Here is a 24,636-nt window from a genome sequence, read left to right as displayed (position 1 = left end):
TGAAAAAGGAATTCATAAATTCAGATCAATTAGTTAGGGCAAAGCTTATTGGTTATGACCGGCGTCCTACATGGTTGAACATCATTTTTGGGTTGGCAACGTGTTGTAAATAATCAGGCTTCATTCTACTGGTGGGCTAACCAGACCTGGCTATTAAAAATCCTATATGGAAACTTGTGGCACTTGAAAAGAATGAGATTATGATTTACATGAACTTGATTTTCTCTATATTTAAGCATAGAATATTGATAATTCAATTTGTGTACCCATAACTAATTTTATGATGAGCCATCCTTTATTACCTTCATGATGTTCTTTCATGAAACTCTTTTTATTTCTTAAAATGTAGATATTTAAACTAACCATATGGTAGTTTTCTCCTTCAAGCATGCCATACAGTCCCCAACATTTATATCACAACTTCAAGTTTGTTAACTGAATGAAGACTTACAGGAAAATATAAGAATTTGGCTGATTATAGATAAACATTGTCACAAATGTCAAATAATCGGTGATCAACAGCAAGAAGAACTTAGCAGAAATAACTGACTTCTGAAGCCTACATGAAAAGCAGCAGATAGTACCTTAATCTGCTCATACTCTTTTAGCGCACAACTTTTAGCATCTTCTGTGATTCTTATTGTTTCTTTCAATTCTTCTAATTGACGAATTTTAGATTTGTCACCACCAAATATCTTTGAGGATGCAGCTTCAAGTTTTTTTGCCTTCGCATGCAAAGAAGACAAATCTGACAGAAGTGTTTGTATAGTTAATAAAGCATGGGAACGGTCTGAGAATGCACTGTGAACAGCTAGCATCAGCCCCAAATATTCATGGAGTGTACCCTGCCAAAAGCATGATATCACTTATATGTATATATACAACTGATAAGCCACCATAAGAAACCCAAAACCCTAGACTAAGATCAAAATTTGATGCTGTGGAACATGGCCAAAATACCAGATGTTTAACTGTCTGTGCATTTGATTCACAATAAAATCTGCTTGCTTTTACAGCTGTAGTTGCTAAATGTTTAATGTCGGCAGCTCGTATTCTTTGAGAATCATATGTTGCCTTAGTTTCAAATTTTGCCAGTTTGATGAATGCCAATCCCAACGCACCCATCGTTTCTCCAATATCCTGTTGTGCTTTGACAAGTGCTTCAGCCTGCATCCAAGAAAAGAAAAGGACCAGAGAAACTCACTTGCAATGCAGTATGGATACAAACAGACAAATCTCTGCTAATGAGGTGTAAATTCTGAATCATAAACACATTCAACGATTCAAGACAATAATCACCTAAGCTACTCATAAGTTGAAGCAAACTATCAAGTTCAAGCTCAAGATTCCCTCCCACAGCTATCCAATGCTGATCAACCCATTGGGTCTGGATAATGGTGTTCTCATCCCAGGAAATCTAGAATATTACTGGAAATTAGATTGCTGATGAAAGATCACCAGCTCCAAAATCTTTTCAAAATAATGTACTTCAAAAAACGTGATAAGTCACCTTGGTCCTAGAAAAAGTAGCCCTGATTCTCTTATAATTTCTCTTCCCAATCCACTTGGATCCATGTTTTCCATTGGAAGATGGTATCTTCCACCATCACTTACTAAGCAAGGTAAGGCTTATATCTTTAAGGTTTAAAATGTGCAGCCCCCATTCTCTTTTGTTTGGCATAGAAAGACCAAATTCAAAAGATTGTTTCTTCCTATTTTCTTTTCTTCCCTTTTCCCAAGAAACTTCCAGCTTTGTTGATTCAATCAATGGCTTGTTTCAAGGCAAAGAACTATTTACATAATCTTGAACAATCAATAGTCCTTATACCGACAAACCAAATTTTTTCTTAGTATTAACCCACTAAGAATCTTCCTTAGACCCCCTCTCACCTACTACTTCCTGCATGGCCATGAAACTAGATACATCCTGAACCATGTTAGAATATGTAAAACTCCACAAAAATGCACTACCAAGATTGCAATTTTCATCAGTTTCCTGAAATCTTCCTACTTTGTATGATGGATAATATGGTAAATGTAAATAAAATCATTGTAGCATCCTTTTATCAATAAATCATTCTTGTCTATCTCTTTCCAAATAAGATATTATTTTGTTCCTATCATAGAGCTTGAGCTGGAGTGTTGAATAGACATATCATTTATTTTGGCTTTATGGTTAGGTTAGCAATTACAATTAAAAATAAATCCATCTTGCCCTTGTAAAAACTCCTGCTATAGTTGTGCATTCATAATGCATATAGCATTTATATAATGTTTTCCCTCTAAAAGGCAAGATTCTCATCTTGGCTGAGATATCAGTTGGCAATATTATTAAGCACCTAGGAAATTTTGATTCTTGTTATATCGGCCGATTATAACCAACATATCCTGTTATATCCATCAATACAATATCCATATCTTAGCCAAGATTGTCTAATCTTATTTTTACTATTTAAATTAGTTTTTAGTTAAGCCTAAAAACAGTAGCCAGGTTTTACTACACTAATCGAGATCTCAATATATTGATTTCAATGTATCAGCCAAAGATATTGGAATATCTCAGTTGCTTTCAATTTCCCAGATTCCATCTTGGCTGATATAAACTAGGATCTCAGTTCATCCTAGTATTGGTCACCAACCAAGGTGATCGAAATCTTGTCTTCTAAAAAACTTATTTAAAGGTTTGCATGTTGTTTCTTAGTAGTTTCACTAATCATCGGTACATTCTCTCTCTCTCTCTCTGCCGCTTTGAAGAAAATAAATGTCCATTTTCTTTATGGACATAGCATTTCACAACCTGCACTTACACCTTGATTGGGAGTTTGGGGAAGAAAAGAAAATATTAGTAAGGAGAGAAAAGAAAAGAAAGGATGGGTATTTCTTTCATCTTGGTTGGGAGTTTAAAAAAAGAAAAAATAATAATTTTTTTCCCTTCTTGGTTGGAAGCAAAAAGGAAAGGAAAAGAAAGAAACCCCTCCGTCTCCCTCAAGTGCTCTCCTTCCCCTCGTATCTCCAAAAAAGAGAAGTGAAATGGAAAAAAAAAAAAAATCTAAGAGGGAAAAGGTCATACCTTTTAACTTTTTCTATCTTGTGTTTTCGCTGATTTTTTCTATCTTTCCTTGTGTTTTCGTTGATTTTTCCCATCTACAGGAGTCTCAATCAAGTGGGAGGCTTCAAGCGGGTTCCTTTTATTCCATTCGTAGGAGTCTCAATTGTGTGTGAGGCTTGAAATAAGCCCTACGGCAGAAATGTAATATTAATTTGTTCTTCATTATTAGAGGGGTAAGATGAAAATTATAAAAAATTCATTAAAACTCCCAATTCGTTTCTCTCCAAATCTGCTTGATTTGGAGGAGAAAAAAATTGCAGGTTTGAGGGAGTTTGTATTCTCTCTATTTCTCCCCTTTTCTTTTCTTAGTTGAAAAAACTCCCAAGAGAAAGTATTAACTCTCTCTCTTATTCTTTTCTCTTCTCTCCTATTCTTCTCTCCCAATCAAGGCGTACGCATCAGCTATCATAGAGTTTGCATAACCTATCACTGCTCTACTGCTCTACAGTATACATCATATAACCATGATATAAATCTCCCGGTTCAGTTTCATCTTCTCTCCACAAACATATTACATATCCTTTAGCCCTAGTATATTTTCCTATACCTTACTATCCATGAGAAAAATAAAATCTCCATTAATCAAGCAAACCCAATTTCTCAAATTTTCATACTATAATTATTGATCGGCAAGCAGTTTCAGCAAGCAAAACCATAAGAAACTGAATAAACAACGGAACTGCTCCTACTTGCTAGATACCTGCTGGGAGGCGATGCTGAGCCGCTGCTCCAAGTCCTGCACCTTCTCCTTCCTCTCCAAGAACTCGTTATCCTCCTGCACCATTGCCGGCTTCACCCCTCCCCAGTCATTTGCCACCGACTGCTTCAGCTCCTTGAATATCCTCAACAAATTCCTGCCCCTCTTTGCCGGCTGCAACGCATCCTGCGGAGTAGCATACCCCGTTCCTCCCGCCCCGAACATCACCACCCCGTCCAGCATCCTCGAGGCCACGTCGGTGCTCGCCGGCAACGGCAGCTTCCCGGGCGTCCTCAAGAACACCCTCAGCTCATCGCTCTTCCCGATCACCGGGTGCACTGCAAGCCGGCGGAGGTACTTCTCGAGGGCGGAGCGCCGCTGCTCGACGAACTCATGCTTGTGCATCACCTGGCTCTCCACCACGTTCTTGTCGGGCCGGGGCGGGATGAAGAACCCCCTGTACGCCTTGGCGAGGCGATCGGCGAGGGTGACCACGTCGCGGAACCGCCGCCGGACGCGGAACTCCGTCGCCCCACCGCCGGAGGAGTCGGGGAGGTCGATCTTGGTGGTGATGAGGTAGGTCACACAGGTGCCGCTGCCGGGGACGAGGGATCCGGCCGTCTCCTCCTCCTTCTGGGGGTCAGAGACAGTGATCCTGAAGTAATCAGAGACGACCGCGGCGCCGTCGGCGGCGAGGCAGGAGGAGCAAGCGCGGCCGGGGAAGTGATGGGAGCCGGAGGCGCCATTCTGGGAGTCGAAGGAAGAGAAGACGACGTTGGCGTAGGCGGGAGGATCAAGGAAGGAGGAGAGGGAGTGTGGGCAGAGAGTGGGGAACAGGAGGGCATCGCCACCGTGGATGGCGGCGGGGGTGGCGGGAGCGGCGGCAAGCGGGTGGGGATCGTTGGGGGCGAGGACGAGGGCCTCCACCTCTTCTCGCGCGGATGGCGGTTCGAGCCGGTACTGGGCGCCCATCATCCTTATTCCTCTCTCTCTCCCTGCTTTTATTTGATAACTTAAACTGAATAAAATTTAACAGCGGAGAGAAGGAGGGTGGAGTGGGGGGGTGGGGGTGGTGTCGGGCCGGCGCGTGGGCAATGTGGATCGCGATGGACGGAGGGTGGGCGAACCGGCGACGAGTGGATAGTTGTACCGGTAGTGAGACCAAGCGAAGGAACAATGGGGTACCATCGATTCTTTGTTTTGACGAAAATTCGCACAAAAAATTCTGTCTTCACGGTCACAAATTCGGTGTAATTTGCCACGATTTTAAGTGGGAAAGAGTCGACAAATTCGTCAAAATTTGGGGAAATTTGGGAATAACCGCTGTTTTTGTAACTAAAATTAAATTTATCAAAACTCATGAAGAAGCACAAGGCGATGGTAGGAAAATAATAAAATAAAATAAAACTTCTCGTACTGTTAGAATGGTTACTACGAGCATCTCAAATCAGCGCTATATCACAATACATGTCAAGCTTTCAGATCATCAATACAACCATTGAATGCCGTATGAGCTAAGTCCATCTCCATACTGAGTTGAGGTGTCTCCGAGATCTAACCTGTGTATGAGCTGCTCAGCCGATTTATCTCTTTAATGTACACAACAATTATCTATCCCGAATAGATAAGATTTGACATAACCATCTCTTCTGATCTCACAGAAGCGATTAAGGGCTGAATTATCTCGTCCAATTTAATATGTCCAACAGTCCGACAATCTCGAGATCGTACAGTCTCACAGTTAACAATCCAGCTATTTGATATTCTTCTATATAAACAACTAGAGTCTCAAGGACCCAGGTAAGTTCAATCGAGCCTCTCTCCGAGAATCCATTGCTGCTTTTTTGTTCTCTATTTTTCTGATTTGAACGTCGGAGGGTCCTCGTCGGAGCCACAACCTCCAGTTTTGGACTTATTTTGCAGGTGACTCCAGCACCAGCATCATCGTGCGAGGTTTTCAGATGTCTGTCTTCCGATTTCGACCGATTTAAGTAGCAACAGATAGAGGAAGGGCTTACATTCGCATTCATGTCTCCAAGACGGATATCTTTCCGGCTTTCTAATACTGTCGCCTTCCGACAGGCGGCCAGCCAGACTGACAATCAAGTTCAACTACTAGCATCAAAAATTTCTCCATCGGTTCAACTGATCGTCCCTCCACCGGTTCAACCGGCCCTGCCAACACCAGTCACGGCTGATCAATTTAGTCAGCTCTTCCAACAAGTTCAAAATTTGACGATTGCAGTTCAAGCAGTCCAGATCTTGCTCGTGCCCTTTCAGGTGGCGCCACAGCCTCCTCAAGTTGTCCCTACAATCCCTACAACAGTGCGTCATGCAGTTCCCTCGGTGGTGCGCCCCCACAGAATTCTTTTTGTCTGTGGCTCTGCAGCCACCACCTCAACCAGAGCCGCAGGCGCCTCCTCGAAGTCTGAAGAGAAGATTAACTCATCAAAGTCATCTTAGAGCCCAGCAACCGGTCAAGCGGCGATCTCCAAGCCCACAGTTCGACCATGACTCAACCCTCTGATGCCGATCTTCTCTGTGCTCCAAGACTAGTACTATCCATGAAGTTGACTTTGAAAGACGGTTCTAGGAGCTCGGCCAGCAGTTGGGCCAGAAAATTAAAAAAATCCTCAACAATAATGGCCCCTCGGTGCTGCCCTACGAAGGATATAACAGCCAGCCACCCTTCATCCCGAAGATTGTGCAGGAACCATTCTCCCTGCACTTCAAACTACCTCAGCTGGAGATCTACGATGGGACCACCGACCCTATCGATCATGTGGAGACCTTCAAGGCAGCCATGCTTCTTCAGGGAGCATCGAATGCAATCCTCTGTCGAGCATTCTCTCTAACTCTTAAAGGGGCAGCTCGATAGTGGTACTCGAGTTTGAGACCGACGTCTATCCATTCCTTTGAAGACTTATACCAGTCTTTCATCGATCATTTCATCAGCAGCTAGTGGCAGCAAAAGCGGTCCGACTACCTCCATACTATCAAGCAAAAGGAGGGTGAGTCAATTTGCTCTTTTATGAATAAATTCAATGGAATGACCTTGGAGGTCCAAAATCTAGATCAGTCGACTACGATGGCCGCAATGATGAGCGATCTCCTGAAGAACGACTTGAAAAAGTCGTTAGTTAAGACTTATCCTCGGAATCTCCCAGATATGCTTGCCTATATGGAGATATATGCCCGCATGGAAGAGGCCTTTGCTGGTGATACTCCCATCGGTTTAACCATAACAGGACCCAGTAAGGAGCTCCATCCAAGGCGAAAGAAGAAAAGACGCCAGTGCTCTCAATCCCCACCCTTGAGGTGGAATACTGGGGGTCAAAATCGTCGATCCCACAGTCCTTCAAAAAGAATTCGACAACCAATCACCTCCTAGGCAGTACGATAGCTACATATTTCTGAATGTTTCTTAGAGAGAGGTGTTATTACAAGTGGAGCCTGAGTTATCTGAGCTTCGATTGATGAGAACAAGATCAGAGCACCATCGAGACTCGAATAGATACTGCTTTTACCATCATGACCATGGTTATAATACTGAAGACTGCCACCAACTTCACGACGAGATCGAGAGGCTTGTCAAGCAGGGGCGGCTGAATCATTTTATCCGAAGAGCGGCCCCTCAATATCGAGCTTCGAGAGTTCAGCAGCCGCTCCCTCTACCTTAGCAGTATCTCCCTCAACCTCAGCCACAATAAGCACCAGCATGGTAAGAACGACAGTAGGTCAGAGGATAAATGGTGGAAGAAGAGCGACCCATCCGAGGAGAAATCCACACGATTACTAGGGGGTCATCTGGAATCCGAGCTGAATGGTGAAAATCAACTCACATCTAGATGAGGTAACCAAATGCCGACTAATTAATTTTTTATAGAAAAATATGGGTCTTGTCGCCTGATGATCACTTTGATTTGGTGATCTAATGCTGCAACGAGCTAAAATCTCACAGCCTACGGAGCAGGTGCTAGAAGGAAGGCCATTGCCCAACCGAGTGGATGAAATGGCACGCCTAAAAATTTATACGCTAAAGCAGCTCAATGGGACTCCAATTTTCAGACCATGAAACTCGGTGAACCTCATCATATATTATCAATGATGTAACTATTTTTTATGAAAATAAAATTTGTAGGACCATCAAGTTATGATTAGCATCCAAGTTCTCCAAGAGTTGCTTCCTCCTTTTACTTAAGATCCTGAATTATAACTACAGTCAACTAATGTGAGGGCTAACTTATCAGATCTCGAGAAGATCTCGATGATTTTGAGGTGGAGATAACTTACCAAACCCCTGTAGAGTCTGAGTTGCACGAGAAATGGAGGGATATCCTTAGGAAATCTCCGGAGGGATAACTAATTAAACCCTCAGAATGCCGTCAAGAGTGCAAGATGCCGTAAGCATAAGCTCGCCACTGACACATACTGCCTCTTACGCGAAGACAAGAAGTGCTAGATGTCGTAGGCACAAGATTGTCACAGACATACAACGTCACTCATGAGGGCTAACTTACCAGATCTTCAAGAAAATCTCAATGACTTCGAGGCGGGCTAACTTACCAGACCCCTACAGAGCTCGAGTCATGCGAGAAGTAGAAGGAGACTCTTAGAGAATCTCTGGAGGGATACCTAATTAGACCTTCAGAATACCATCGAGAGTACAAGATGCCGTAGGCACAAGCTCACCGCTGGCACACACTACCTCTCATACGAAGACGAGAAGTGCTAGATGTCGTAGGCACAAAATCACTGTAGGTACATAACACCACTCATGAGAGCTAACTAATCGATGCTCGAGAAGACCTCGATGATTTCAAAGCAGGACTAACTTACCAGACCCCTATAAAGCCCGAGTCACACGAGAAGCAGAGGAAGACCCTTAGAAAATCTCTGAAGAGATAACTAATCAGACCCTTGGAACGCCACCGAAGAGTTCTAGATGTCGTAGGCACAACCTCGCCACCGGCACACACAATCTCTTCAGAAGAAGAATAAAAAGACGGATAGCATATGGCCAGAAGCATTACCTTAACTAGTACTCCTTCCACCTGAGGCATTTTCTCAGACTCAGGAGTAGGGGGTAGTGTTGAGATAATTGTTATGATGCCTCAGATTCATGAACAGTCGAATTACATTCAAATTGTGCTAAACTACTCTAAATATGTTTACTTCAATCGAAGTTGTCCTAAGTATATCTATGCTCAAGTTGAGCTGCCTAGAACCTTACTCGTGTTGAGCTGAGCATTGAGCATTTTCTCATGCTAATTTGAGCACCTATTTGTATTGTTCTCTATGAGCCGAGCAAAATTCATAAAGTCCACAGATATAAATTTAAAGTTGGAAATGGAGCAACGACTTTCAGAACAAAATATTCTTTTTTATTCATTAAAATCTTTACAAAAAAAAAATCAGTGCTCCAAGCACTTTACAAAGAAAAAGCTAATGTTTCAAATACTTTAAAGGATGGTTGCTCCAGGCACTGTCTTGCAAACAAAAGAAAAAAATGAGGAAGGTAAGAGAAAGAAGAGGAGGATAGTAGAAGAAGAAGAGAAGAACAAGCAGTAAAAGAAGAAAATCAGAACTTTGCAAGGTCTGCATCTCGTTCTGTCTGGAGATTTTAAATAACCTCAGACCTCAATGAGACCTCCAAAAGCCGCCTTCCATCGGTGCATTAATTGCAGGAGACGTGTATCAACAGAAGACTGATGATGCGTGACATGTAGAGATTGTGATAGACGTGATTGTTGCCGCCAATACAGTAGTTAATGCCAATAATAGACGAATCATACTTTACACCACTTTCGAAGGAATATGTGCAGACATGCTCCAATTCCTCCCACACGGATGCAATTTGAATCTTGATCTTTTCAAAATCTATACGACAGTTATGAAATTTCACCTTAGATCGGAATGAGAATTATAATTTCTATTATACTTACAATTCTAACTACAGCTAAAACTAGCTGGAGCCGGTTCGGATTTTTGTCCTAACTTCAGCTCGACTCATGCCTTGCTTGAAGCACAATACAGGCTAAGTATTCGCCTGAGCTATTTACTCTAATCAGATTTTATAGTTATAGTCAGGACCGAGCATGTATTAAAGACTTTGACTCACATATTTGAAAGCATGATTCTTATTCATCAAAAGAAGGGAAATACATTTATTCCCTATGGAGATTCTATTACAAGATCAGGAGCCTCAGATTATAAAAAAAAAAGGACATAAATCACTCCTTAGGGGGATTGCCAGAGCGGTCATCTATGGATGGTATTATTCGATGCTGACGATTCCTTCGGTCTAGATGGTTGCATTGATCTTGTCCATCTCGTCTAGAAAGTAGGACGTCATTATAAACCTTGACCAGTTATCCGATGACACTACCTATAAATCTTCATCTAGGCAATCAACTTGAAGATGCTTGATGAGGTTAGGAGAAAAGTGCTCCTATGCAATAGACTTACTCTTCTCGAAGTCTGTGAAGAATGCCATCTTGCAAGCTTGAACTATGATCTTAGCCCCACTTTTCTCCAGTCGCTTTCTCCTACTTTTAGCACATTTAAGTAAAATCCCCTGATCTATAAATTTACCCCAGAGAAGCTTATGATTTACCTTTCTCTCTTTCAACCTCTTCTTCAAGTGCTCCACCTCTAATCCGATCTCCTGAACTCCTGAGAGTGGCTTCGAGGAGGTCTGAACTCTTTTAAAAGTGGAGCGTCCGTCTCCTCGAAGAGCTCTCTCTTCTCGGCTCATCTCTTCAGAGATTCTGGCCCCCTTGGATGAACCATCACTGGGGCTCCTTAGAGGGTGAGTTTCAAAACAAGGAGAATCTCTTCTCGCTTCAAGTGACCTCCTTAGATGCTCCAGGTCATCACAGGTCTAATGATAGTCTCTCTTAGCCTTAGACCTCTGCCTCTTAAGGGTTTTAATCTTCCTTTCAAGATCTTCAATCTTTCTATCGGTCCTAGATTTTTGTTGTTCGAGGGTCTCAATCCATCTTTCGGTCTATCACAGTTCTTCATCCTGATGGAGAATTGATTTCTAAGCCTCCTAAAGAGCCTCCTCTGTAAGACTGAGTTTCTTGGCCAGCTCAGTATTATCCTTCTCCAGATATTCTAACTGGTACTTCAACAAATCGATCTCTTCTTTCTCCATCATCGGAACATCGAGGTTGGAACTAACGAGGATCGTCAGACATTGGCCCACATGTGCAAGAGATCTTAAGGCATCGATAGATCACTTCTCTCCCCTTCGTTCGTTGAGGAACAATCTTTTGGCTGGTGGTAGGACTCATATAGATTGGAGGATCTCTCCTATGGATGATCCACGAGACATCGGATCTGAGGGTCCTGCATGAGTAGTGGATGCAAGAAAGTACCCAGCAAGAGTCACCATTTTCAGAGATCCCCCAATCTCCATCATTGTGGATAGATCTTTCTCCAAGTTGTCGACTGCCTCTTCTATCTGCACTTCCTCAATTGAATCTTTTTCAGAGCATCCCTCGACACTCATCTTCGATGCCATCTCTGTTGGGGTCCACTGATCGAAACTTTCTCTAGAGAATCCTGCATCATGGCTTCCAAAGGTAGGGCCGTGGGTTCAATAGTAGGAGCAGCACGTTCTTTTTCTCCGATCACAGGTCCTGTTTCAGCAATCAGAACTATGATTTATCTCCTACAAGCTAGAATTTGCTCAAGTCTCTTCACATGCTATGAATCCATCTTGCTCCAAAGAATCACGATGGACAATTAGCACAAAAAGATCTATGGCTATCTATGCCTTCAGAGTGCAAATTTAGAGAAAGAAAATGAAAAGCCCCTACAAAATGATTAAAACCTCGAAGAGATCATCATCTGAGTGATCCCATCAGTTATGCCCATCCGCGTTAGTCGCATTAGGCTTACGTCACCCACTTTAAATGTAATAGAAGCATGCGTGAAGGCAGAAGCATGTAGCATTGGATTTGAGGTACTTTTTAGAGTACTCCTTTCGCTTGATCCTCAAACTCAGGAGTAGGAGGTAGTGTTATGGTGGTTATCATGAGTGTCTCGGATCAGTACTATATTACAACACATGTCAAGCTCTCAGATCATCAATACAACCATTGACTACTGTATGAGCTAAGGAGTTCATCTCCATGCTGAGGTGAGGTGTTCTCGAGGTCTGACCTGTGTATGAGCTATTCAGTCGACTTATCTCTTCAACATGCATGACAGCTGTCTATCCGAACAGATAAGATTTGGTATAACTATCTCTTCTGATCTCGTAGGAGCGATTAAAGGCTGAATTATCTCATCCAGTTTGGTATGTCCAACGGTCTGACAATCTTGAGATCATGCAATCTCATGGCTAACAATCCATTTGTTCGATATTCTTCTATATAAGTAACCAGAGCCCCGAGGATCCAGGTAAGTTCAATCGAATCTCTCTTAGAGAACCCATTGTTGCTTCTTTATTCTCTGTTTTTCTGATTTAGAGTATTGGAGGATGCTCGCCGAAGCCACAACCTTTGGTTTGAGACTTGTTTTGCAGGTGACTCTAGCATCAGCATCACCATGTAAGATTTTCAAGTGTCCGCCTTCCGACTCTGACCGATTTAAGCAGCAGCACATACATTTGTCATTTATTTACTATCTTGAAAAAACACTTAATTCTTTCATATTAACCATGAATAATTCATAATGTTGCGGCTCATCTCTGATGGGATAGTCGGATCATCATGCTTGAATGTCCAATTACAGAAAACTAGTGGAGAAGGGCTGCTCACCAGAGAGAGAGAGCATAGTCGAGAGGGCCAAAAATGAAAGCAAAGGCTCACGATGTGCTGAACGAAAGCACGATCAATTTGGGCTGCATGGAAAGGTCGACCGACAACATCCGATGGCAGTAGAAAGACCTGCAAGAAAAGCCCATGCCAGAGATGGCTTTGGCGAAGACACTCTGACACTCAAGTCAGTTTTTAGCTCAAAAGGTGGAGAAGCGAGTGAGACAGAGTTTCAAGCTCTGAGTGTTTGAGCGTGCGTACCTCTTGGGGATCTTCTCTTATCTCCATTTATAGAGAGAGCAGGATGAAGGATAAAAGGATGGAAATATATTCAAATAATATCTTGTCATACGGAGCTGCATGGGGGCATCTTTAAATGGCCCCACTAGCCGACGTGCCCTTTATCCAATATGTCGGTGGTCACAGTGGCAGGCCTTATCACGAGCACATGACATAATTAATGACTCTGTGGTGTCCTATCACGGTGCAGAGCGAACGGCTTAGTGTATGACCTCAGGATGATGCAATTTGATGTAACTCGATGTAACTGCATGACAGCCTCACCTGACCTCCGATAGTTCGGTCGATATCGATATTCAGGTTGGTCATTAGCCAGGGCAAGATGAAAGAGATTGGAAGCAATCAAAGATGAGTACACCACTTGCTAGCAGTCCTGAGCTCGTCAAGTAGGATTGGAGAGTCAGGTCGGTAGATGATCGATCTAAAAAATCAGGCACTGTAGGTAGCTGAAGGGTCCGATCTCCAGATCAGGGCTGTCATGACAAACAAGTACATCAGTTTCTTACTGAAGCCACTAGAAAAATAGATCGATTGTCGGTCGATATAGTCTTTACCTCAGACTGTCACCATGTCCAGAAGATGTTGAGGTCAGACTTTCACTGACCTCAATTTTCAGATAAGATCGACCTTCTGATGAGACCGACTTCTTGAGGACCATGATCTTCTGATGAGGTCGGCTTTTACTAAGGTAGGCCTCCGATTAAGATCAATTAGGTGAGGTCGGTTAAGTGATGAGGACCAACCCCGATACTTGTCCTCTAACTCCTGAGTCCGATTGCATAGCCTTCATCGGGCGAAAGGAGTTAACTGATGTATGAGTCTGAGTTGCTTTTCTTAACGACCATCCTCGAAAGCTATGCATAGCAGACTTGTTGTTTCGAGATGTGGGTCGTCATTCTACAGAGCATCTCATCAAGTTTGAAGTATGGTGGTTGAGGTGGGGCACTTTATTTCGGATCAACGGATCCTTGGTCAATCAGGGACAAACCGATAACCACAACTCTTTTTGCCTAGGTCTGTGCTGCGAACTGTAGCTTATACTCTAGCGGTCCTTCGGCCAGAGCTAGCATACTAATAGTTGCAGGACTCCACGACTTCGTTAAACGAACATTAGCCGAATAACATCGAATTTCATCTGGATCTGTGCTGTGAATTGTAGCTTATACTCTAATGGTCCTTCGGTCAGAGCTGGCATGCTAACAGCTGTTGAACTCCACGACTTCGTTAAATGGGCATTAGCTGAATAACGTCAGGTTTCGCCTGTATCTATATTGCGAATTGTAGCTTATACTCCAGCGGTCCTTCGACCAGAGCTGGCACGCTAACAATTGTTGGACTCCATAGTCGTTAAATGGATTTAGTTGAATAACATCTCAACGGATACTAAAGGAGTCTCTCGAGTCGAAGGAACATCCCCAATCGCCTACCCCCGTAGTGTCGGTGTCGTCGAGGTCATGGTCGACTCATTTTGGAGGGGCTTTCTAATGACTTCTTAGGAGTTTCTCAAATTTTGTCGAGGTGGCCTCTGATAAGTGATATATTTTTACATTTATTGTTGATATTTTTGATAATTTATAGTGCTAACATCTTTTTAAAAATTTTAATTTTATGAATTTATTAAATTTTTTTAAAAATAAATAATTTTGAAAAAAAAATTAGATATATTTATAAAAAAATAGATGTTAATTTAATTAAGCAATTTAAGCACCAAAATGAAGAAAAATTTTTGAAGAATTTAATGCATATTTTTTTAATTTGTCAGAAAAAAATCAAAGCTAAAATAGAGCTAAAATATCTTTAAAAAATAAAAAAAAATAGCCTTCGATATACGGTGGACCGGTCGGTCGGTCCACAGAGCCAGGATGCGGTCCATAGAAAACTTCACGCAGTCCACAGGCGTGGCTCACAGTGAGAGAAGGATTATGGGTGCAATCCAATGGCTGAAATTCATTTTGACCCAGATCCGACGGTCAGCATCCATTGTCGGTTTATAAAGAGGGATTTTTGCACAATCCAATGGCCCAGAAGTGATCCATCATGCGATTAGATGGTTGAGGATGCTTCCGACTGTGTTAAGAATTTAAATTGCATGATCTGACAGTCAGAACTTCATCAGAACCCAGATCCAACGGCTGACATTCGATTTGACTTTGATAAGGATTAAAACTATGAATTTTGATCAGATCTGGGTGGTCCAAAGCTGATCCGATGGTCAGAAATATTCTTAGAGGGATTAATATGATTACTAAAGATTTTAGGACTCCTTTTTCTACTAAAAAATTATGAAAAATTTATCTATAAATAGGAGGTCCGGGAATAAGCTTTGTGAGAAGAAAAATTCAGTAGAAAGTAAGGAAAAAAATAGAAAAAAAATAAAATAGCTTTAGGGACCCAAGAAAAAGAAGGAGAAAAGTCGATTTGCTTTACGGAGTACGACGGAAGACGAAGAGGTCATCAACCATCTTTTCATCGAGGCTTGGCTGATCAACTTCAGATCCTTGTTACAGTTTTATTTTTATTTTATTTTATTATTTTTTTTAAAATTTCTTGTACTAAAATTTTAATTTCAATTAATGCAAAATTTATTTTTTTATACTTTAAATTTTTATCTTTTATTTTTCGTAAGTAGATGTTAGGATCTAGTTAGTAGATCTTAGTACTCAATTTATTTTATATTTTTTAAATTTTTATTATTTATTTTTATTGCAAGTAGATGCTAAGATCTAGTTAGTAGATCTTAATATCCGATTTATTTTTTGTACTTTTAATTTTTATTTTTTGACTTAAATTGCTTTCTTCAATTTTTTTTTTTTTGTAAAATCAAAGATTTCAAGTCAAAATTCTGCCTTCTCTGTGGATTCGACCTGACTCACTACTTTCTACATGTTTTTAATTTTTATTGAAGTCGAAATTTGATTGATAATCACGGTGTCCTAACGACAGCATCGCGATCGTATCAGCCTCGTGTCCTATTAACAATCTTAATCACACCGCACCTCAAAAACCACTGAGGTAACTTGGGGCCTTGATGAGAGTTTTTGTTGTAGGCCATTCCATCACAGAGCATCATCATTTACTATGCCTCGTATCTCACTGAGACGGCCTTGGTCTTTGACCAAGGGTACCCATCGTCGCACCTCAGACATGGTCGAGATGACTTCTAATTCGATCGAGAGTTAAGCCTTTGAGAGTCGAGTTGTTTGACACAGAATTATAGGAAAAAAAGATTTTTATTTATAATGTGTTTCTATTGATAATACATCCATAGATTCTTGACGTTTCAGATTTGAGGAATCTCTATATCATCTAGGCTCTCGATCTTGTATGCTCCAGATTGTAGAACTGCTGAAACTTTGTAAGGACTTTCTCAATTCGGAGATAACTTTCCTTGCTCGGTCAGTTTCGAGACTTCAGCTCTCCTAAGGACTAGGTCCCTAGCTTGGAAGATCTAGGACTAGTAGGAAGCTATCCTCAGTTGGGCTTATCTCTGGGTCTCATCGAGCAAATCTAGATCAGCTCGTCGCTTATCTTGATTGATACGTTCGTCATAATATTTCGCCCGAGTCGAAGATAGGCCAACTTCAATCAGGATCACAGCTTCCATCTCGAATGCCAGTTTGAAGGGGGTCTCTTCGATCAGGATCCAAGAAGTTATTCGATAAGACCATAGGATGCTGGAGAGTTCATCAGCCCAACATCCTTGGGTTTGATTGATTTTTATCTTCAAGTCATGTAAAATAGTCCTATTGATCACCTCGACTTTTTCATTAGGTTGTAGGTGCCTGACCGAGATAAATCTGTGGATGATGTGATATTTTGGATAGAATTTCTCAAATCTGACATTGTCAATTATTGTCGATGATGATCACTCAAGATAGACTAAAGCAGCAGATGATGGATTTTCAAAGAAAGTTGGTAGTTTTCTTTTCCATTATCTGTGCCAGCAATTCGACCTCCACCCACTTGGTGAAGTAGTTGACAGCTATGATAATGAACCTTATTTGTCCACTGGTAGGTGGGAAAGGACTGAGTATATCGACTCTCCACTGGTTGAATGGCCATGGTGCTGAAATGATTGCGAGTTGACTTGACAGAAGTCTTGGGACATTGGCAAACCCCTGACATTGATCGTACTTCTGTACTAGATCAGCAGCATCCTTCTGCATGGTTGGCCAATAATATCTTTATTGCAGTATCTTATAGGACAGCAATTTTTCCCTCAAGTGGTTGCCACAACTACCCTTGTGCATCTTTCGAAGAGCATAGTCGACTTCGGAGGGCCGGGGGCACTTGAGCAGGGGCAAAGACATCGATCTCTGATAGAGTTGGTCATCGATAATCATGTATCGAGCCATCAGTCTCCTCATTTGGTGCACCTCAGTAGGATCAATCGATAAGATTTCATTGATTAGAAACTTGATGAATGGATCGATTCAGCTCGATTCATGACCGACCTAAACTTGATGAACTTTCTCCTCGAAGTTGATACTTGAATTTTTGAGATGCTCGATGAAGATCCTCTCCAACTTGTCGTAGCTAGATGTGATGAGTCGGGACAAGAAATCAGCTCGAACATTCTTCGAGTGGAGAATATAGTAGACTTCGAAGTAATCAAAATTTGTTGGCAAAGATCTAAGTTTTTGTAGATATCTAGAGAGAATTAGATCTCGGACCTCATATTCTCTTTAGAATTGTCTGACGATCAGCTATGAGTCGGTGAACACCCTTAGGTATTTGACATCGAGATCTTTGACAATCTTCAGTCTGACAATCAGAGCTTTGTATTTGGCTTGATTGTTAGAAGCTTTGAAGTCAAACCGAAGGGCGTACTCGATCACCACCCCATCAATATTGGTCAAAATAAGACCCATGCCGCAGTCTTGGATGTTTGAGGCTCCATCCATATACAGAATCCACACAGGCTCTGAAGCCTCTCCTTAAGGGCGATCCTCGACTTAGCTATCATCGATCAGAGTGCACTCGACAATAAAGTCAACGAGTATCTGAGCCTTTATCAAAGATCGTGGAACATAAGAGAGATTGAAGTCACTGAATTCGATCGTCCATTTAGCCATCCTCTCTAAAGTGTCTAGTCGTTGAAGTAGAGTCCTCGGGAGGAGGTCGATCAGGATCTTAATTGAGTGGGCTTGAAAATAAGGTTGCAGTCGTCGAGTCATCGTGATGATTATGAAGACCACCTTTTCGATCCGAAGGTATCTGACTTCTACTCCATGCAACATCTGACTTATGTAATAGATCGATTTCTGGACCTTATTTTCTTCTTGAATAAGTATCAAGCTAACAGCTTCAGGAGTCACAACTAAATACATGAGTAATTCATCACCAGCATTTGGCTTTATCAGAAGTGGAGGAGAACTGAGGTATCACTTTAGGTCGTCGAAAGTCTTTTAACATTCTTCTATCCAAGTGAAGTCATCTGCTTGAGAGTTTTGAAGAAGAGAATGCATCGCTCTGCAGACTTAGAGATGAACTAGCTCAAAGACACAACGTGTCCCACCAGCTTTTGAATATCCTGTCGAGAAGTTGAGACTTTCATGTCGAGAACCATCTTGATCTTCTTGAGGTTGGCTTCGATGCCTCGCTTTATCACCATGAAACTAAAAAACTTTTTTAATGTAATGTCGAAGGCGCACTCGATCGGGTTTAGCTTCATCCGATGTCTCCTTAGGGCTTCGAAAGCTTCTGCCAAGTCATCGATATGGAAAGCAGCTTTCTTGCTTTTTATTAATATATCGTCGATATAGACCTCCATATTATGATCGATCTGATTCTTGAAGACTTTATTAACCAGCCGCTGATATGTAACCCCGATATTTTTAAGACCCAAAGGCATGATTTTGTAGCAGTACAAGCTTTTGTTGGTGATGGACGTCATCTTCTCCTCATCCTTCGGTGCCATCCGGATTTGGTTGTAGCTGGAGAAGATGTCCATGAAGCTAAGCAGCTGATGGTCTGACGTCGCATCAACTAGTTGATCAATCAGGAGTAATCAAAAGCTGTCCTTTGGATAAGCTTTATTTAGATTGGTATAGTCGATGCATATCCATCATTTACTATTAGCTTTCTTGACCATCACAACATTCGTGAGCCAATTTAGATAGGTCGCCTGGTAGATAAAGTCGGCTGCTAGCAATCTATTGATCTCCTTGTCGATGGTCTTCGGTCACTCGAAAGTGAAACTTCTTTTTTTTTTTTATCTCATCGGCTTATGCTTGGTGTTGACATTTAGTCGATGGACAATCACATCAAGTGGGATGTCCGGCATGTCTGAGGTAGACCAGACAAAGATATCTGCATTCTTTCTTAAAAAGCTGATCAGCTCCACCTTCAATTTGTCACTTAAGGAAGATCTGACCTGAATAGTTCTGGTCGGGTCCTCCTCATTGAGGGGCATCGAGGTGAGTCACTCTGCGGGTTGTCCTCGATTTTCTTCCTTTTTTTGGTCCAGTCCATTGTCAATGGGAAGAGCTTCAGTCGGCTTCATTCCTTTGACTATGGTTAAATAGCATTGTCGGGCCAACTACTGATCTCCCCTCATCTCATCGATTCCTTTTCTCGTCGGAAAGCGTACGAGCAAGTGATACATTGAGATGATTGCTCGGAGTGCATTCAGCTCGGATCACACCAGGATAACATTATAGGAGGAAGAAATCCAGACTACAAAGAAATTGAGTTGCACGATCAATTGCCAAGGTGGTCGTCTGGCAGTTACAAAAAATTTTATCTCCCCTTCTACCTTGATCGAGTCGCTAGTGAACCCAATCAATGGAGCATTGACTAGCTTAAGTCGATCAATAAAAAATTATATTCAAAAAAAATAATCATAAAAAATTATGTCAGCTAAGCTTTCATTATCAATAAGATATCGTTTTACATCATAATTAGCTATCATCATTGATACAACAACTACATCATTATGAGGAGTTTGGACTCCTTACAGATCTTCCTTGGAGAAAATGATGTCATCATTTAATAACCAATGTTTGGGGGAGCTTTCTGAGTCATCGTATCTCTGAAGTCTTGGTCCCACTAAGATCGCATTGATCACACCTACCGTAGGTTGAGTGTGAGCTTCCTCATTGGGGTGCGGCTAAGGTTGAGAGTCATCCAATAGCTGCATAGGCCAGTCCCGCATGTACTTCTCGAGATATCCCCACCATATCAGATCCTCGATCTCATTCTTTAGCTCGATGCACCTCTCGGTGTCATGGCCGTAGTCATGATGGAATCGATAGTAGCATCTCTGATTACAGAATGCTGCTCTTATCTTCATTGGCTGGGGCCTTCGAAGGTAGTCCTCCCCCTCTATCTCCATGAGGATCTGTGCATGAAAAGTGGTTAGAGGGGTGTAGGAATCATACCTGGGGTCGAAGTTCTTTAGCCTCGGGCTTAACCGAGAAGATGGGGCCTCTCTCTCAGCACCTGCACAGTCCCTGCTTCATGGCCGTAATGACCGTCGACTTGTCAAGATCCCGAACCTCCAGGGTGGTAGCATTGAAACACTCCACAAAGTCTCGTAAAGACTCTCCATCTTGCTGTCTGATGGAGAAAAGGCTGTCAGATGTCCGGGGTGCCTTCCGATTGGTACCGAAGTGCACCAAAAAGATCTGTCTGAGCTAGTCGAATGAATGGATACTTTCTGATCGAAGTTCGAAGTACCATATCTGGGTGATCTTCTTGAGGGTGATCGGGAAGGCAATACAATGAGGGCATCGGATGCCCTCTGAAGAAGTATGAGAGCTTTGTAGCTCTCAAGATGGTTGAGTGGATCAATGGAGTTGTCGTACAATTCCACCTGTGGCATCTTGAACCGACCTAGAATTGATTTATCGAGAAATCATCGAGAGAAGGGTGGATGGAAGTTGATGCTGAGCTCACTAGTAGGATCTCAATTGTTCACTTGGAGCCAATTCAAGTAGCGATCAAACTCCTTCAGCTTAAGATTATATTCGTCCAACTGCTGTTGAGATTTATCGGGATGCTTGAAATATCTGAGGGTAGAACCTTTCCCAGAAGAAGATCTTAACAGAGATCGCAGCCTCTTCCCCTTGTGAGAAGCTTATCGAAGGGAGGGGGACCGACAATCATTAGAAGTGGCACGTAGGGTGCATCAAGAGTTAGACTATGGCGACCGTCGGATGGGTTGAGAAGCCATCTGGTGGGAAAATTGAGATGAGTGGCGGGATGGAGAATGGGACTGGGGATTGTACCTGGAGGGTGCATCCCACGATATCGAGTCCTCCATTCACCATTGTTACTGTCACTGCTGCTCCGTAATCTACTGAAGACTGTGGACAGCATCCATCAATGCTCTAACTTGCTATGCCAAGGTGGCAAGCCGTTGCTGATCCACTATATTCTCTAATCGCGAGGCACTCGATTCTTCGAAGGTCATCAAAAGTGCATCACGTCGCGATGAGCGTCGAGTGGAGCTAAGGAAAGTATTTTGCACTCTCATCTTGGCCATTATAACTCTTGGAAAGATGTTTCTTCCCCCTTTCTGGTGTGCTAAATTGTTGTGGCTCATTTCCAGCGGTATAGTCGGATCGTTGTGCTTGAGTGTCAAATGGTAGGAAACTTGTGGAGAAGGGCCGCTCATCGGAGAGAAGGCATAGTTAAGAGGATCGAGAATAAAAGTGAGGGCTCATAGGGCACTGAACAGAAGCAGGGTCAACTGCGATCGGACAGAAAGATCGACCGACAACGTCCGGTGGCAACAAAAAAGCCTGCACTAAAAATGGCTCTAGCGAAGACACTCCAACGCTTAAGTCAGTTTTCAACTCAAGAGGTGGAGAAGCAAGTGAGGCAGAGTTTCAGGCTGTGAGTGTTTGAGCGTGCATACCTCCTAGGGGTCTTCTCTTACCTCTATTTATAGAGAGAGCAGGATGAAGGATGAAAGGATGGAAATATATTTTGATAATATCCTGTCATATAGAGCCATATGAGGGCATCTTTAAATGGCCTCGCGAGCTGGCGTGCCCTTTGTCTGGTGCATCAGTGGTCGCGGTGACAGACCTTATCGCAAGCACGTGGCATAATTAATGACTCTGTGGCGTTCTATCACAGCACGGAGTGGACTGCTTAGTATATGACCTCAGGATGATGCAGCATGATGTGACTCGATGTGACTGCATGACAACCTCACTTGACCTTCGATAGTTCAGTCAATGTCGATATCCAGGTCAGCCATTAGCTGAGATAAGATGAAAGAGATTGGAAGCAGTCAGAGGTGAGTACACCGCATGCCAACAGTCCTAGACTTGCCAAGTAGGGTTGGAGAGTGATGAGTACTTAAAATATATTAATAAAAGTATTAATTTATATAATAATTTATATTTTTTTCTTAAAAATTGATGCTTTTATTTATCTTTTATAAAAAATATGATCGCCAATAAAAAAAGCCCGATTTGTAGATTAAAATGAAGAAAATTTGGAGCAAATCGGACTTAAAATGGATTCAGAATCAAGACCCAAAGGCAAGCTGAAAATGGGCTCAAATTAGGCTTAAAATTAATTCAAACTAGCTCGAACCTAACCCAATTAAACTACTCGATGCATGATGGACTGGCCGGGGCATGGTTCATAGCACAGTACCTCCAGTCCATGTCACAGCTCATGGGGCAAGCAGCTGAGTTTTGCATGATCGGATGGCTGAGATCGCGTTGAACACTCGATCAGACGATCGAAATCACTCCTTCCCATATCTAGCAGTGGGGGCCCACAGCATTTGCATGATCGGACGGTCCACAGCAATCCTGAGTGAGATTGGATGGCTGGCATTCATTGTCGGCTGAGAACTAAACTGGAGAAGCTGATTTTTGTGCCATCTGATGGTCCAGAATCAATCTCAAGCCTGATCCAACGATTCGTGTTCGATCCAACTTTGAATAGGAGATCAGATGCACGATCCAACAGTGCAAATCAAATATGACGATCGATTGGATGGCTGATAGTGATCCTGACTATAATAAGGCCTGATGAAAGGATTTTTGATGAAATTTGGATAGTTCAAAGCAGATTCGATGGTTAGAAATATTGTACATGGGTTGGACATATTTTGAGAGATTTTATGACTCCATTTTCTACCAAAAAAAGATGAAAAATTCATCGATAAATAAGAGGATCCAAGTGTTGGGAACTGTGTCCTAAAACTAATCGTGTGATGATTGAGTTTATTCTTGTATATAAATTATTGATTATTAAATAAAAATTATTCTGATATTTTTTATCATAAAGTTACATCTTTCTTGAACTCTTGCACTATGATGAAGTCCTTAGTGTGGAAAAAATTCAGTGCAGGGGTAAAATGGTAATTTTAAATTTTTTTTAAAATTATGATTTTACAGTGAAAAAATATTAATTAATCTAATTAATTAATATAAATTTACCCTATACTAAGATCTAAATATGATATATAGCATGCATTCATTTAAATTTGAATTTCAAATTCAAACAGTAAACACTTTACTGTAATGTGTTCAGAACACAATACCTTTGTGCGGGTAGTAGATCGCCGCAATTTGATCACCGTCGGAAGAGTCTGATCATCGTGACACAGCCACACAGCATATCTATCCTCTGTGGATTGTCCACATGAAGCTTTCGGTCTGATCGACTCCTCACGAGTGCTAGCTCATTGTAGAGCTCTTTTGACGGTCGATGCTGATCGAACTCCTTCGATCGATGTCTGTCGATTCTTTGGATGCTCTGGATCATCAACAGAGGTGCTTGAGAGGATGTTGAAGATCTCTCTAAAATTTTATAGGCTCACAATACTCGTAGCTCACTTTCTCACTTCCCGAACCCTAGGCTAAAACTCTAGGAAACTCACTGGAAACCTTGCACCCACTTTTCTTTCTTTTCTTTCTTTTTCTCTTGGAAGGATATGGATTTCCTTCTCACGCACAAGACTTTCTCACGCCCTAGAATTTTTCTCCAAAAATTTTTTTATTTGCACGCCCCACTCTTCTCCTCCTTTTATAATAACATCAAACATCTTATCCAAAAGAAAGGATAAAGATGAGTAATTGCACATTTGAATTCAAATCAAATTTTGAATTCAAATGAACACCAACTCATCCCTTATCCACTAAAGGTGTGAGGCATGGCTTAAATTATGCATGGAGTGATTTCATGAGAAATCTTTTCTCATGTAATAAATGGGACGTAAAAAAAGGGATAAGGTGCAAAGATTGATTGCCCATTCAAATTCAAATTTTATTTTGAATTTGAATGGCCAACCAATCATCCTTATCCATTCATATGGCATATTAAAATGGGGCGTGAAGAGGGCTTGGCGTAAGAAAATAATTCATGAGAAGTTCCTTCTCATGAATTCTAATGGGTGCAATGAAAGTGAGGTGGCGCATGGAGATTGGGTCAAGGTGGTTTAATTATTTAAACCAACCTAATTGAACCAAATAATTTAGGTCCAATTAGACTAATTTAAACCCAACTAAATTAAGCTTAATTAGGCTCAATAAAATTCTAATCAAATCAGAAATTGACTAAGCCCAACCCCTGATCAAATCAGGGACCAAACCATCTCGATGATTAGGTCAACTCTTAACCTAATCGGGTCAAACCCAACTGAATCCAATTCAATTGAACTTGATCCAAAAATAATTACTCAATCAAATTGAGTTAATTAGCGATCAAATCACTAACTAAATCTCTCATAAATACTGAGTCCAAATTCGATGGGCAATCGGGCATCAGAATTCATCGATATGTAACCCTGA

General features: G+C 41.7%; 1 protein-coding gene across 5 annotated transcripts in view; it reads right to left on the bottom strand.

Moving 5' to 3' along the window:
• Window positions 1-4,924, bottom strand: part of LOC105052249 (sorting nexin 2B) — a 38,176-nt gene extending 33,252 nt beyond the window's left edge. Inside the window, exons 1-3 of one of the 5 annotated variants that reach the window (XM_073244671.1) lie at window positions 3,810-4,924; window positions 961-1,167; window positions 585-845 (exon numbers count right to left, since the gene is read on the bottom strand). In XM_073244671.1, the coding sequence (XP_073100772.1) occupies window positions 585-845; window positions 961-1,167; window positions 3,810-4,781 (1,440 nt within the window). In that variant the 5' untranslated portion in view covers window positions 4,782-4,924. The remainder of the gene's footprint in view (window positions 1-584; window positions 846-960; window positions 1,168-3,809) is intronic. The other 4 variants (XM_029266791.2, XM_010933002.4, XM_019853079.3 and 1 more) reach the window with 4 other exon arrangements.
• Between the last annotated feature and the right edge of the window lie 19,712 nt (window positions 4,925-24,636).

The sequence above is a fragment of the Elaeis guineensis genome, chromosome 10 (genome assembly GCF_000442705.2).
Source record: "Elaeis guineensis isolate ETL-2024a chromosome 10, EG11, whole genome shotgun sequence".
NCBI classification, from domain to species: Eukaryota; Viridiplantae; Streptophyta; class Magnoliopsida; order Arecales; family Arecaceae; genus Elaeis; species Elaeis guineensis.
Note: the sequence above shows the minus strand (reverse complement) of the source record. Positions and strands in the feature narration are given on the sequence as shown.